Source organism: Danio aesculapii, chromosome 2 (assembly GCF_903798145.1).
Source record: "Danio aesculapii chromosome 2, fDanAes4.1, whole genome shotgun sequence".
Lineage (NCBI taxonomy): Eukaryota > Metazoa > Chordata > Actinopteri > Cypriniformes > Danionidae > Danio > Danio aesculapii.
In genome coordinates this window covers 38,577,221-38,592,968 of record NC_079436.1, presented here as the reverse complement: position 1 = coordinate 38,592,968, position 15,748 = coordinate 38,577,221, and the positions used below count along the sequence as shown (strand labels likewise).

Sequence of the window (15,748 nt, the reverse complement as noted above, 5' to 3'; positions counted from 1 at the left end):
TTTGATTAAGTGTAGTACATTCTCAATGCTTTTTGAGAGAAAACATATCAAGTACATTTTGAAAGGCTATGTGTTCAACTGTGGTTTAAAATGACTAGAGTATGGTTGAAAAAATATAAATATACTTTGGCCTATATACACACACATCTATAAACTCAATCAACTCCAAGATTAATGACACTTCACACACCTCCCCCTAAACCTCCTCTGCCTCCCTGAGAGCCTTCTACTACATTCGGTGTGTGATTGCAGACGGTTTCACAGCCTTTTCTAATCTGCTTACCTCATCTGCCTGTCTCAGAGTGGATATCTGTTGTATCTGTTAATCTGTGGACTGTGCGTAAGCTCTATCAACATCTACTGTATGTCATGCTGTTGATAATCACAAAACATCATTTCGATTAATCCCTCAGTCTGTGAAAACAAACACGACACTTGCAGTAATGCATTTACAATTGCAGCCTGACAGGGAAGCAGGCAGAATAATCAGGTGTTTGAAAATTAAACACTGAACAAGGTGAATGAATTGCTTAATGCTATCTGTTGAAAGTTGAAGTCAGATTTGGGTTTAATGTTTGAAACTGATTGCTTTTGGGAGGTTTTAACCTCTTAACTGTCGCTCCAACTTTTAGAACATGAAGTGAAAAAAAGTTGAATAAAACAAGTTGTGTGTCTTTATCTTGATGAAAAGTGTATACGTTAATTTCATACATAAAATTTGTATTTTGCAAAACATGTTCTAGCCTAAAATTGACGGAAAAACAAAGCTAAATATCAGAACAAAATATATTCCAAATTTGAAGTTGATATCTCAAAAAAATCTTTCAGTACGATTTTGTTTGGCTGCAGTTCCAAACATTACCACCAGATATTTAGTTTACATTGATGACCACACAAGGGCGCCCCCACTATGTTTTTAAGGAATATGAACTTTTTCATACTTTTGACAATATTTGTAAAGTAAACATACAATTTAAAATTAGTATGAGCAGATTGGTGATATTTGATTTGATTTTAACCTCTAAAAACATCTAAACTCAATTTTACATGTAGATTGCTGTAGCAAAGTAATTTACTATGATTTATGAATGCTTTATGATATGTACCCTTTAAGCAAATTAATAAATAACTGTCAAAAATGTCAACTTTTAATTTATTTACAGTTAGTCATGATTGCTTTAGGTTTAGACTACAATATTACGGTTTAAAAAAAATGTAACCTCAAAAGGTCCCACAGGTTGGAGGTTGACATTAAATGTGTTTTAATCTATTACTCCTCCAAAATAACATAGCGCAACATAACAGAAAATTGTGGTAAAATATGCATTCAGAAGTCTTAGACTATTAAAAAAATATATAGATGGTATTGATTAGTCAGTGGTGGTGAGAGGATGACAGAAAGAACACAAGGCAACCCAGCTCATTTCCTCAGTCTCCAATGCAAACAGGCTAATTGGAAATATGTGCTTGAGCTCACATTTTGTGAAACCACAAAAACTCAATTAAACATGTTTGGCTCCCCTTTTCTACATTAAATGATCACTAAAGGGCAGTATGAGGTCAACAAGTTTTGTTCCTTTTAACATTAATGATATTTACTGGGACAAATGATCGACAAACAAAAAATAATTTTACTGCAGTTTTTTGCAGAACACCAAATAAACCTGTAACACCATGCCAGCAGAGGGAGCCCTCGCCTGAATACTGGCCGTCACCACTCCCTCTTCTTCCTCTATGGTAACTTACTTTTTGGTTTGATATTACCAGTGGTTTTTAGTATGGATACAGCTGTGGCTGGAAGTTAACAAGAATTATTATTATTATTTATTAAACAACCCATTAATTGTATTTTATTAGCATCTACAGTACCCCTACCCCAACTATAAACCTATCCCTCACAGTAATATCAAAATACTACTGTCAAAAACTATGCTATATTGAATATCCGCAGCTGTATCCCATCTTGACTTTTCCCATATTACCCGACCATGCCAAACAGAACTTTACAAAGTATTTCCAGTTCATCTGCTATACCAAGCATTTCCCTGGCTATTTTGTACTGCCTCATGTATCTTTCTGCCTGTTTTTTGGACTATTGCCTTTTGGATTACCCTTTTGTCTGTTTGCCAGTTGGACTGCTTTATGTGTTTTGACTTCCTTGCCTGTTTCCTTGACTCAGATTTTTAACTAATGTTTTGGATTTGTTGAACTCTTTTTAAAAAAAAATCTGCACATGGTTCCTAATACAGAATTAGCCTCATCTTCATTACAGTGTCTAATTTAAATAAACTTCTCACAAAACGTTGGCATCTGAAAAGGAAACTCCTAAACAAGGCATATGCAATAAGGTCAGCTGCAAAAATGTAGAAAAATGAAGACCTTTTAGATCGTAGTGTATTTTTTCCAATACATTAAAAAAACAAAACAAAAAAAACATGTCAATATATTTAACCCTTATATAAATGAATGTTTCACCAATCATTATTACATGTTTGGGTCCTTAGTGACCCACACCTATTTATTTATTTGTTTGTTTGCTAGACTTTATTAATCCCAAAGGGAAATTCACATGTCACAGCAGAACTCTCCATACTAAAGATATATAAAATAAACTACATATATAAAAAACAATACTAACATTACATTCATACAGCACACCTTAGTTTCAAACAATGAGTAGCCACTTGTCCATAACTATTACAATTCAGCATAATTCATCTAGTATGACTTTGATTATACAATGTGATCACTGTTGGTAAAAATGACTTCCTGTATCTTTCTCTGTAACACTGGGGTTGAATTAATATTACACTAAAAGAGCTTGCACACGCTTGGACCATATAAAAAAGGAGACGATTATCATGATTCATCAATACTGACAAATCTGTCCATCATTCGACAATGTGCAATCACTTCTATAGTGGGTAGTACACACCCAAAAACAGAACCGGCCCTTTTTGTAAGCTTATTTAATTTGTTTTTCTCCTTCTCCAACAGTCCCACTCCCCAGCAGCTTACAGCATACAGGATCACAGAAGACACCACAGAATCATAAAAAGTCTTTAACAGTGTCTGACACACACCAAAGGACCTCAGTCGTCTTAATAAATGACCAATCGAGCTTGTTATTCAGATATACACCCAGGTACCTATATAATGAAACAATCTCAGATGCAGACTCTTGTATAATCACTGGCAGCGCTTGTTGTGAAGGTCTGCTAAAACCGACAATCATTTCTTTGGTCTTATAAGTATTTAATCCAATACAATTTGTTTCACACCAGTCAGCAAAACATTTTAAAAGCAACTGACTCCCATCATGATCCTTTATATAACTGACAATTGCAGAGTCATAAGAAAACTTCTGTAGATGACAATTTTTGGTTTGGAGTTGTATTGAAAATCTGACGTATATAATGTAAATAAATATGGAGCTCAAACCAGTGCTACTCATTATAACTTGTGACACACAGCTTTGCATCCTAACATGGTCTATTTGTGATATAGTCAGTTAACCAACTTACCATACTTTTTTTGAAAACCTGCATTTCCAGTTCATCTGCCTTGCCAAGCATTTCCCTGGCTATTCTGTACTGATTCATGTATTATCTTTTTTTGTAAACCTGCATTTTCTAATTTTAGTAGACTGAATAGTGTTGAATGCACTTGAAAAATCAAAAAATGTGATCCTAACAGTATTACCTGATGTTTCCAGATGACTTAAAGATTTGCAAACTGCAGTCTGTCATCAAAAGCACTCAACAGCTGCTTAATATAATTCAAAACCAATCTTTCAAAAACTTTCATTCATTCAGTTAGGGCTATTGGTCTATAATGAGAAATCTCAGTAGAGTTAACTGCAGCTGTAGCATAAATCTCTCTTCATACTTTAATAACAAGTAACAAATAAAGCATATTTTGTTAGGTTTCGCATTTTGGAAGAGCTCATTTTTGTTTGAGCAGATGATTTTACAATCCCTGTCATCACCAGAACACATTTCTTCAGTACATTCAGCATTTGCCCAATATTTTAAAATCAATATTTCGATCCCTGACAGCCTATTCATCAGATCCAACATTAAGCAGCAGTGACACTCATATCTGATTGCACATATCTGCAGAAAAGCAATTTCAGGTTTTGCTGATGATATTCTGTGTTATGCCTGTGGTAATTATGATTGAAACATCATTACATCATTATTCATTCATTTTCCTTTGGCTTAGTCCCTTTATTCATCAGAGGTCGCCACAACGGAATGAACCGCCAACTTATCCAACCAAAGTTTTACTCAGCGGATGCCCTTCCAGTTGCAACCCAGTACTGGGGGAAACACTCTCACATGCACACGCATACATTACAGCCATTTTAGATTATTCAATTCACCTATAGCGGAAGTCTTTGGACTGTGGGGGAAACCAAAGCACCCAGAGGAAACCCACACAAACATGGGGAGAACATGCAAACTCACACAGAAATGCCAACTGGCCCGGTCGGGACTCAAACTAGTGACCTCCTAGTGATTTTAACTGCATTAAAATTATTTTTTGTTGGTCGATCATTTGTCCCAGTAAATATCATTAATGTTAAAATGAACAAAACTTGTTGACCTCATACTGCCCTTTAGTGATCATTTAATGTAGAAAAGGGGAGCCAAACATGTTTAATTGAGTTTTTGTGGTTTCACAAAATGTGAGCTCAAGCACATATTTCCAATTAGCCTGTTTTGAAATTTGCGCTGGTTTATGTGGTGCATTGGAGACTGAGGAAATGAGCTGCGTTGCCTTGTGTTCTTTCTGTCATCATCTCACCACCACTGACTAATCAATACCATCTATATATTTTTTTAATAGTCTAAGACTTCTGAATGCATATTTTACCACAATTTTTTTTCTGTTATGTTGCGCTATGTTATTTTGGAGGAGTAAAAGATTAAAACACATTTAATGTCACCCTGTGGGACCTTTTAAGGACATTTTTTTAAACCGTAATATTGTAGTCTAAATCTAAAGCAATCATGACTAACTGTAAATAAATTGAAAGCTTAAAATTTTGAATGTCCATATATGGTGAGGGATTTTTGATAGATATTACTGAGCAACAGTTATTTATTAATTTGCTTAAAGGGTACATATCGTAAAGCATTCGTAAATCATAGTAAATTACTTTGCTACAGCAATCTACATGTAAAATTGAGTTTAGATGTTTTTAGAGGTTAAAATCAAATCAAATATCACCAATCTGCCCATACTAATTTAAAATTGTATGTTTACTTTACAAATATAATGTTTTACAATAAACAGATGAATACTAAGAAAGGCGTCGCGGTGGCGCAGTAGGTAGTGCTGTCGCCTCACAGCAAGAAGGTCGCTGGTTCGAGCCTCAGCTGTCTCAGTTGGCATTTCTGTGTGGAGTTTGCATGGGTTTCCACCGGGTGCTCCGGTTTCCCCCACAAGTCCAAAGACATGCTGTACAGGTGAATCGGGTAAGCTAAAATTGTCCGTAGTGTATGTGTATGAATGAGAGTGTATGGGTGTTTCCCAGTGATGGGTTGCGGCTGGAAGGGCATCCGCTGCGTAAAACATATGCTGGATAAGTTGGTGGTTCATTCCGCCAGATTAATAAAGGGACTAAGCCGAATAGAAAACGAATGAATGAATGAATGAATACTAAGAAAGTTGTAGGAAAAATGAACTAGGAGGAGGAAAGTGGGTGACACCCAAAGATGAGGCTTGCATTTAAGCATTCACTGCATAACTAACTATTATATGTACTGTATATAAAATATCACAAGACATGTATACGCATAAAAACCTTGAAAGTGTACACTCATCATACAGGCTATGCAATGTTTCATGGTAGTGGGCGGCTGTGGACTCTTTTGTCTTGATTTATTAGCTGCATTTCTCAGATTTCTACTCAAGATTATGGATCATGTCGTTCTTCACCTGGAATTTGTCTATTAAATATGATTTTTCTAAAATGATGTTGTAATTATGCTGACTGATGATGCTCAACAGCAACACAAACTGCCGATTAATAACCTCTGAGTTCATTGCAGGACTATCTTGAAAGGTTTATACAGTTAAAAATCTATTTCCACCCACTCAGAAAACTCTTGTCCCTTTTCAAAATGACAATTTAGACCATTTAGAAAGCTCAAATAACATTTCTTACTGTAGGATTCATTTGACAAAAATATGAGTTTCACATTCCCCACTTGCCTGCCAGGCTTCCATTGTAGGTACACAGCTGAAAACACATTTTTAGGGGGGTTTTTTTGGTAATCGACAGGATGCCACAGATGCTATAGAGTTTCAGCTGTACTGAACCTTTGAGTAAAGCACTGCTTTATGCCGCTTCAGTCAGTAAAACTGCCTATTTGTATGTTACTTTGTACGCATACTTCTACCAATCTATACATAACTGTAGAGTATTTCTCTAAGTTTCTCTCTCTCTCAGCCTAGAAACATGAATAAATAGATAAATTTTACATTTACTGTAAAGGATATTTAAAGAGAATATAGCCTTAGATAAGAAGCACTGGTCTCCCCTATATACACTCACCGGCCACTTTATTAAATACACTTATCCACTTGCTTGTTAATGCAAATTTCTAATCAGCCAATCACATGGCAGCAACTCAATGCACTTAGGCATGTAGACATGGTTGAGACGATCTGCTGCACTTCAAACCAAGCATTAGAATGGGGAAGAAATGTGATTTAAGTGACTTTGAACGTGACATGGATATTAGAGCCAGAAGTCAGAGAATGCCCAGACTGGTTAGAGCTGATAGAAAGGCAACAGTAACTCAAATAACCATTTGTTATTACCAAGGTATGCAGAATACCATCTCTGAACACACAACCTTGAGGCGGATGGGCTACAGCAGCCGAAGACCAAACCGCGTGCCACTCCTGTCAGCTAAGAACAGGAAACTGAGGCTAAAATTTGCATAGACTTACCAAAATTGGACAATAGAATATTGGAAAAACGTTGCCTGGTCTGATGAGTCTCAATTTCTGCTGCGACATTCGGATTTTAGGGTCAGAATTTGGCGTCAACAACATGAAAGCATGGATCCATCCTGCCTTGTATCACCAGTTCATGCTGGTGGTGGTGGCATAATGGTGTGGGGGATATTTTCTTGGCACACTTTGGGCCCATTAGTACCAATAGAGCATCGTGTCAACACCCCAACCTACCTAAGTATTGTTGCAGACCATGTCCATCCCTGAACACAGTGTACCTATTTTCTGATGGCTACTTCCAGCCAAATAACGCACCATGTCATTCCCTGTACTCAAATGGCCTCCACCGTCACCAGATGTCAATCCAATAGAGCACCTTTGGGATGTGGTGGAACGGAAGATTCACATCATGGATGTGCAGCTGTCAAATCTGCAGCAACTGCATGATGCTATCATGTCAATATGGACCAAAATCTCTGAGAAATATTTCCAGTACCTTGTTGAATCTATGCCACAAAGGATGAAGGCAGTTCTGAAGGCAAAATGGCGTCCAACCCGGAATTAGTAAGTTGTACCTAATAAAGTGGCCGGTGAGTGTATATTTTTACATGTAATGTTATTAATAATCCGATTCACAGTGCTGATATTTGTATTAATGAACTTTTAAGGGGTGTTTTTCACATACCTTTTTTACATGTCAATGTTGACTTTTTGGGCTTTTCATTAAGTTTTTTTTTTCCAACCCTGGCTTATTCGAAATACATGCATCAGCCTACATTTTGGCAAAATGGAAAAACAGTTCCTCCGGCTCCATTTTGATGCACGTTTCAGATGACAAATCCACTAGAGAGTACTGTCAACAATTTTGTTATACAAAATTTCAGATACAATTACTTCTTAAACCCAACCAATAGTGGTTTCAAAAGCAAATGTAAAAGAAGACTACACTGTGACAACATAGTTTTACCTTGATTTTGCATTACATTTATCTCTTTTGTGGAACTGTGCTTCACTAGAATTGAACTCAAGTACAAAGTGAGCTACTGAGCATGCTGACCACGCTGGAAAAGTTGTCCATATGAAGATATACAGGTGAGGCAAAAGCATTTGATGACAAATCATAAACACCATTAAGTTGTTTGGTATTTACTTAGTATTGTGCAAAAAACTGCACAAAGATAATCCTTTATTTGTCAATAATATGTTCCTGTTAATATCATTAGTGTGAAAAAGAACAGAAGTTGTTGACGTCACATTGTTGAAGTATGTTTTTGCATTTTCACAAAAAAAAGGCTGAAGCACATGTTTCCAATGAGCCTGTGTTGGTTTTCTTAGTCTAGTGGTTGTGGGGAAATGGCAAAAATAAACTTTACAGTGTTTCTTTTAACCAATATTTTCATAAACTTCTGTGTAAGAAAATTAAAAATTAAGTTTAAATCAAAATTAGTTATTCCTCTTGCACTTCAGCAGCATTTACATAAGCCAATCATTAAAGTTTTATTCATATCTATATTCTGAAGGTTTTTACACAGCGACAGCCTGCCACAGTATACTGAACCATTGATCAATGCAGTTATCTGGAAACTCCTTCAGGCAGAATAAATGCCTATTTGTAAGTTACTCTGAAGGCATGCATCTACCAAACAAATATGTATGCATTTATCTCTATTGTCTGATACAGTACGTATCTTTTTCAGTCTAGGAACAAGTACCTGCCCTTGATGTTAAAGTTCTTGCCCAGGAGCAGATGTTTGAGGGACGGGTGTCTGGAGAAGGCAGGAATGACACACAGCAGATCCCCATCCAGCCCTGAAACCAACACAGAGATGTACAGGCAGAGTCAACGGGGAATAAAGCAAATGCAACAGAGGGGAAAGAGACAGGCTGAAGGTCGGTGGAGAGCAGACAAAAGCCTCCTTTCATTTATGCAGTTAGATGTCTCACCGTTGTCTGAGATGTCCAGTGTGCTGATGCAGGAGACTCTGGGGAAAAGGTCCTGTATTATCCCTGCTCCAGCAGACCTGAGCTGAGAGACAGACAAACGGAGAGAATGAAAAAGAGATGCGCGCAGAGGGTAGATAGAAAGAGCCAACACTCAAAGCCTTTAACATGTATAATTTATACAAGCACACACTCTTTTTTTTTTTTTTACAATAGCTCATCTGAAAGAGCATGCTCCTGTCAACACCAAGGTCATAGGTTTGATTTCCAAGCAACTCACATATTGATAAAGCACACCTTAATAAACAGTCACGTCTGGCAAATAAATAAATGTAATGCATTTTTTTTATATAACTATGATATAACTTGATATAAATACGTCAGTGTTTGGAGCTGATTTTGATATTTCAAGACCAGAGCAGGTTGTATTTTCCTTACTAAATGATATTCGTCAAGGCTTTTGTTTACAAAGTAACAAAGTGTTGTACATTTATAACGGATAAAAGAAACAACAACCAAAGACTTACAGTGCCTTCAAAACTCATCTGCGCCAACCAAATTATTTGTAACACTTTAATTTAGGTCACAATTCATGGTATTAACAAACCATTAACTAACACTACTAGCTTTATGAACTACTTATTAGCTTTTATTTATACTTAGTAGGGTACTGTAGTAGTTGGGTTTAGGTATTTGGTAGGCTTAGGGATGCATAATAAGATCATACTTTATAACTACTTCTGAACAGTTAATATATTAATAATTGGCAGGTAATAATCCAGTTTTTAATAGCATGAATTGTGACCTAAACTAAAGTGTTATAAAACAAATCCCCAAAAATAAAATAACTGAAAAGCCGCACAATCAAAAACACATAAGCAAGAGAAAGTGCCAAGCAACTGACTGAAGTAAAAAGCAAACGCAAACGTTTCAGTCACATGTTGACCACTGTCAATGCTAAGCTAATTGTCAATTTTTTACCTCTTGCTTATATCGTTTTGATTTTTGATGTTTGAGAGTGTGTAGACTTTTCTTTACTTATTTCATTTATTATGGGTAAAATGCTTTTGCCAAGAATAAAAAAAGGCTAGAATGACTAAATTACAAAATTATCATTTTTACTATTTACATTTTGCAAAGCGCATACTAGACAAATTCACAGTCTTAGATTTATATTTTAGTAGAGGTCTTGGTAACACTTTATTTTAATGGTTGAGTATGAGTCAACTGTCTATTTAATATCTGTTGATACTGCTCCTTCAACAGACATTTAACTGACTATAAGAAACTTTGCACGTCAACACACTAGCCCTAACCCCAAGCTAACAGTCTAGTTATAATCTGATGAGAATTAGTTGGCATGTAGATGCAATGTAACTTAAATTCAACAAACGGACCATCAAAATAAAGCTTACTTTTACCTCATAAAGTTACACTTTAGTTGACTATAAGTTATAATCTTTGCAACATGTCACCAGCAATACTCTCATTTTAGTATTTGTAGAGCATTACCAGACTACTGTAGGCTAGGTTTTGTCGAATCCGCTTGTTAAGTCGTGACACATGAAATTCTCTTTGCGGGTTCAAGCCGCTAGACATTTGAATTGAGAAATTATTCATTTATGACCACTTTTTAGGTATAACAAACATTAAATTGAATTTTAGCTAAAAATACGGTGTACACATAACAGTCTCCAGACTTGCTGCATCACAGACACCAATATTTTAACAATTTTTAAAAAATGGATTACTTTCTGGCCGTCGGATATTAGGCATGGACATATACATATATATATTGTGATTGGGATTTTTGAAAGAATTGCATCGCTTTGTAAACGTTTATTATTATCATTTATTGAGTCTCCCCATACAGTTTGATAGAGCGCTTGGACCCGGAAGCTGCTTTGTGTGACGTAACATTTAACAAGATAGGTTGAACTAAGCTACAAAAGTTCTATATTGTTTTAAAGTTACTTAGAGTACAATGTAGGATTAGAAACCATTAAAATAAAGGGTCACAATTTAAAATAAAGTTACATTAGTTAAAACATTTATTAATATCAATTAAAAATTAACAATACTTGCGCAACATTCATTATTCAAAAATAATTCGAATTTTAACATTTTCTGCATTATTAATATCCAAATTGTGCTAATTAACATTAGTTAATGCAGTGTGGTTAATAAGGACTAACAATAAATGACTGATTTTTATTAATTAACATCAAAAAAGATGAATAAATACTGTATAAATATGTTGTTCTTTGTTCATGTTCTTTTATCATTAACTAATGAAACCTTACTTGAAAGTGTTCCCAAATAAAGAGTTAGAAGACATAATACCAATATACTAATGACTGATAATTGTAAAAGTTATTTATATAGTAAAAAGAATGTCTTAGGTGGATCATGCACATCTGACTATATTGAGTCTATACTTGGGATTTCACATCTCGAACAGAGAGTTAAGCAAAAGTATACTGCTGCCAGAACTTTACAATAGACAAATAAATAATGTACACTGAATGCATTTTTTATATTGACCAGAACTTCAAATCGCTCTTGGAATACATTTAAACATTTCAAGATCTGACCAAGTTGTCACTTTATACTCTAGGAAATTCCTCAAGGTTTTATTTTTTAAAGGTCAATTTCTGAGAAGGAACATGTACTGTGAAGTACTGTACATTCTGGGTAAATATATAAACATCCACAGCATTTTCAACAATAATTCAATACATCCAGACTTACTTATCTATTTTCCATTTTATGGTGTAAATTGGACATATTTACAGTTTTGGAATATTTGAAAGTTATTGGTAACACATAATTTTGATGGTCCAATTGAGTATTAGGGTGCTTTCACATTAGGTTCAATTGCCTGGACCATACCCAAGTTTGATTACATATATTTTTAAATATACTGCATTAGTTAATATAAGGTGGTTAATTCAGCTGTTGCAACCCCAGATTAATAAAGGGACAAAGCCGAAAAGAAAATAAATGAATAAATGAATGAATGAATGAGTTAATATAATTTAGAGCAATGTTTTGTAGTTATTTTTAAATGATAGGAAATAAATTAGGAAATTTTTATGCAATAGAGTTTGGTATATTTACTTTCCGCCCACAGTCAAGTTTTTGACCCTTCATAAGAAAAAGTTTGGGCACCCCTGCTCTAAATAAACTAACATGTTTAAATGTTTTTTCAGTTGCCTTAAAACTCCTTTAACAGTATTGAGAACAGAAAAAGCAATGAAAAATAATATAAAACAAGCAAAAATTCTAGTGCCACTCCATATAAATAATAATTATTCTAAATGTCAAGCTTAAACAAATTCATGTACGTGAAACTAACAGCTTGAGGGAATTGTGCTATACATATTATTTTATTAATTGACGTTAATTATAAAAGCTGAATACATTGGAATAACACAGCGTGATTCAGATCATTAATAAAAGAGACTTGTATCCTGGGTAATGCAGTAAATGGACTAAAACCTTATACTGTAGTTACTAGGATACTGTACTGAAAATCCCCTGGGACAACAAACCCTGGTCTCTTCTATATATAGTTCTTCATGTAATATTAATAATCTTTAAATCAAAAGTATTTGCATAGCTGAGCTTTTAAAGTCAGAAACTACAAATAAAAACACTGTTGGGCTTTTCATTAAGTGTTTTTTTCAGTCAAGTGTGAAGTAAACATTCAAAAACATTTTTAAGTGTTTCTTTTATGGCATACTCATTTTATGTCTGTATGGCCCCGTTTACACTGTCAGGTCTTGATGCCCAATTCCGACTTGTTGCCTATATCTAATTTTTTTGCCTGTCCATTTACACATTCTATGAATTGTGACCCACATCTCAATCATTTGTTTACACTAGGCATGCAATTAACGACGTGACGCATGCGCAAAGGTGGGTTCTCGCATCTGCGCCACACTAGCCACGATGGAAGAAATGGTTCTGCTTTTAGCTCTGCGAAATGCGAAGTTCACCCAACTTTAAAATGATTTTGAGGTGGAAGAGGTGGGAAAGGGCCGTCATCGCAGCATGCACCTATGTTTTATATGGTGTCCTCCACCATTCAGAGGAATTTGCGGGTATGAGAGATAGCACGGGTCTGGTTGGAGAAAATTGTGGCGACTGACCACTTTCCTGCTCCATGTTTCCTCTGTTGTTGTTGTTTACGGTGTCAGCGTCTCCACAGACGCTCTTGTCGCAAGTTTAATGACGTACAAAACTGAATGCCTCAATAAATCCGATGTGCCGGTCATGGTAGTCACATTGTCACATACTGTATCTAAATTTATATCTGATTTATTTCCACATATAAAGGAGGCCTGAAACCATTCTCTGAATATCCGAATGCATGTATTTTTTTTGTGTTTACATGGTCATAGAACAGATCTGATCTGTGTCAAAAAATCGGAATTGGGTCACATTTAACTGGCAGTGTAAATGGGTCCTATGTTTCAATTACAATCCACATTTCAAAGGCTGTTTCCTCAAATCTGCATTTCAGCAGCACCTAAAACAAAACTCTAATCTCCAATGTTCAGGTTTCTGTGCTGGAAATGTATGTAAATTAGTAAACATTAAGTTAATATCTGATTTTAATATCTAAAGATAACATTTTAAAAAACAATGTTTTAGAAGTCTTAAAATACAATTGTTGAAGAGGTGGTCCAGAGTGTAATTTTAAGGCTTGGTTGTGTTTATAGGATGCAAAGCAATGTGTGCTCATGCTACATTTGTAGGAAAAATCATGTTATTTGTCATATATCTTACTTTAATTCTATACAGCTAATCAGCTATCAGCTAATAGCTTTCTCTGCTAATATTACAGCGCATCTGGCCACGCCCCTTTGCTGCGCAGGGTGTATGTGCATGGTGAATACGCAAAACCTGAATCGTTTATGATCTCACCAACCCGGATGTATTTTTTTGTAGTCCCCAAACTTCATTTGCTGTAGGCTTTGCTAAGCTAACTCTGTAAAAGCTAATGTCTCCCTTTGCATTGAACTTTAAGCGTATTACAATCAGAGATGTTGTTATGTTCACACATCTACATTACACATCAACTAAAGTTTAAAATATGATATCGTAGTGGACCACCCCTTTAATGTAATCAGCAAACGGGTGAAGTATTACTCTTTTCACCTGTAGTGTCTTGCCTTAAAACCAGATGAAAAATAGAACAATTTCATAAGGTCAAATATAAAATAAGGCAATGCAGGCAGCACAGAACCAAACCTACACTGGACTCTCAAGAGAACCATTGAAAGGTTTTCTGTGTGACTAAATATTTAGAGTGACCACAAACTATAGCCAACAGAGAGAAGAAAAGGCATTTAAAGAGCTAAAGATACAGGGGCATAAGAGGCTACCTCACAGCCGCTGATGTCCAGGTGTAGGTCAGTGATGTGAGGATTGGATGAAAGTCCGAGGAACAGAGCCCTGTGGAAGTGACAGAGAACAAATGGTCAGATGTCTGCTGTTTGTTGGCAAACACTCTTCAATATATCTTCTATTGTGTTGATTATACAATAAGTGCGTGCTGTAGTTCTAATGTCTCCTTAAAGCTGCGGATACTGGTTGGCTGTCAGTGTTTTATGTTCAGAAACGGAATTCACTAAAATTGTTTCTCTGTGTTGTTGTTATTATTACTGCTGTGGAGTGTTGGGAAAGTTACTTTAAAAAAAGGAAATAATTACTAATGACTAGGGCCAGACAGAATCTGCAGACATTTATTGCTATTTCTGCGCAGCCTTTATTATTCAGGGGTTGCAACAGCGGAATGCACCGCCAACTTATCCAACATATGTTTTATGCAGTGGATGCCCTTCCAGCTGCAACCCATCACTGGGAAACACCCATACACTCACACACATACACTACTGACAATTTAGCTATTTTATTTACACCAACTAATTATGTAACTAATATAACTAATAACTAATAAAACTAATATGTTTTGAACTTTTATTTAATGTTTACAATGCAAGTCCAATTAGATCCACTTATTTGGTTAAAAAATCAAGTCTCTTATATATCTACAAAAAACTGAAAATATTACTTTACAAACAGTATTGCAAATAAATCATAAGAACATTTTCATATTAGTCAATACAATTACTGAAATTGATTTAAAAACTGAATAAATACAAATTTACACAAGTAAATAAATAGACTCAATGATGGGCTAAAAATCTGTGGAAATTTCTAAATGCACAGATTCTGTGTGGACCTACTAATGACTAATTATTAAACAATGATTAAATAACAGCAATTCTTAACTTTTTGATTTTGTGGCAAATTCGTATGAATTCATATGATCTCATTCGTACAATTTGATACAATTTGCTTATCTCAATGACAGTTGGGTTTAGGGGCGGGGTTTGGTGCCACGCCTTCTTTTAAAAAACATAAAATAGTTACGTTTCCTCATGAGATCAGGCTGCATTAAATTGTATTTGAATTATTTTTTTAATTACTTTGTCTGAAAAGTAACTTAATTACTCATAAAGTACTTAATTACTGAGCCTGTTTTAATACTACTTTAAATTCATATAAATCTCAATGCATAGACAACAGAAATCATAGTCTTTTATTTTTTTAAATGGGAGTCAAACTTGACTTTTATTTGTATTTTTTTTTAATAACACTTAAAAATGTTAACCATTTTATGTAAAACATATTTTTATTTTATTTGACCATTATTTAACCAGGAAGTCTCATTGAGATTTAAAATATCTTTTACACGAGAGACCTGGCCAAGGTAACAGCCATACAGTAAAACAATTTTAAATACATAAACACCACAGTAAAC

General features: G+C 35.1%; 1 protein-coding gene across 1 annotated transcript in view; it reads right to left on the bottom strand.

Annotated features, from left to right (window-relative positions):
- carmil3 (capping protein regulator and myosin 1 linker 3) overlaps positions 1 to 15,748 on the bottom strand; it is a 131,992-nt gene that overhangs the window by 38,749 nt on the left and 77,495 nt on the right. Inside the window, exons 15-17 of the mRNA XM_056469324.1 lie at positions 14,307 to 14,376; positions 8,917 to 8,998; positions 8,685 to 8,781 (exon numbers count right to left, since the gene is read on the bottom strand). Coding sequence (XP_056325299.1) covers positions 8,685 to 8,781; positions 8,917 to 8,998; positions 14,307 to 14,376 — 249 coding nt within the window. The remainder of the gene's footprint in view (positions 1 to 8,684; positions 8,782 to 8,916; positions 8,999 to 14,306; positions 14,377 to 15,748) is intronic.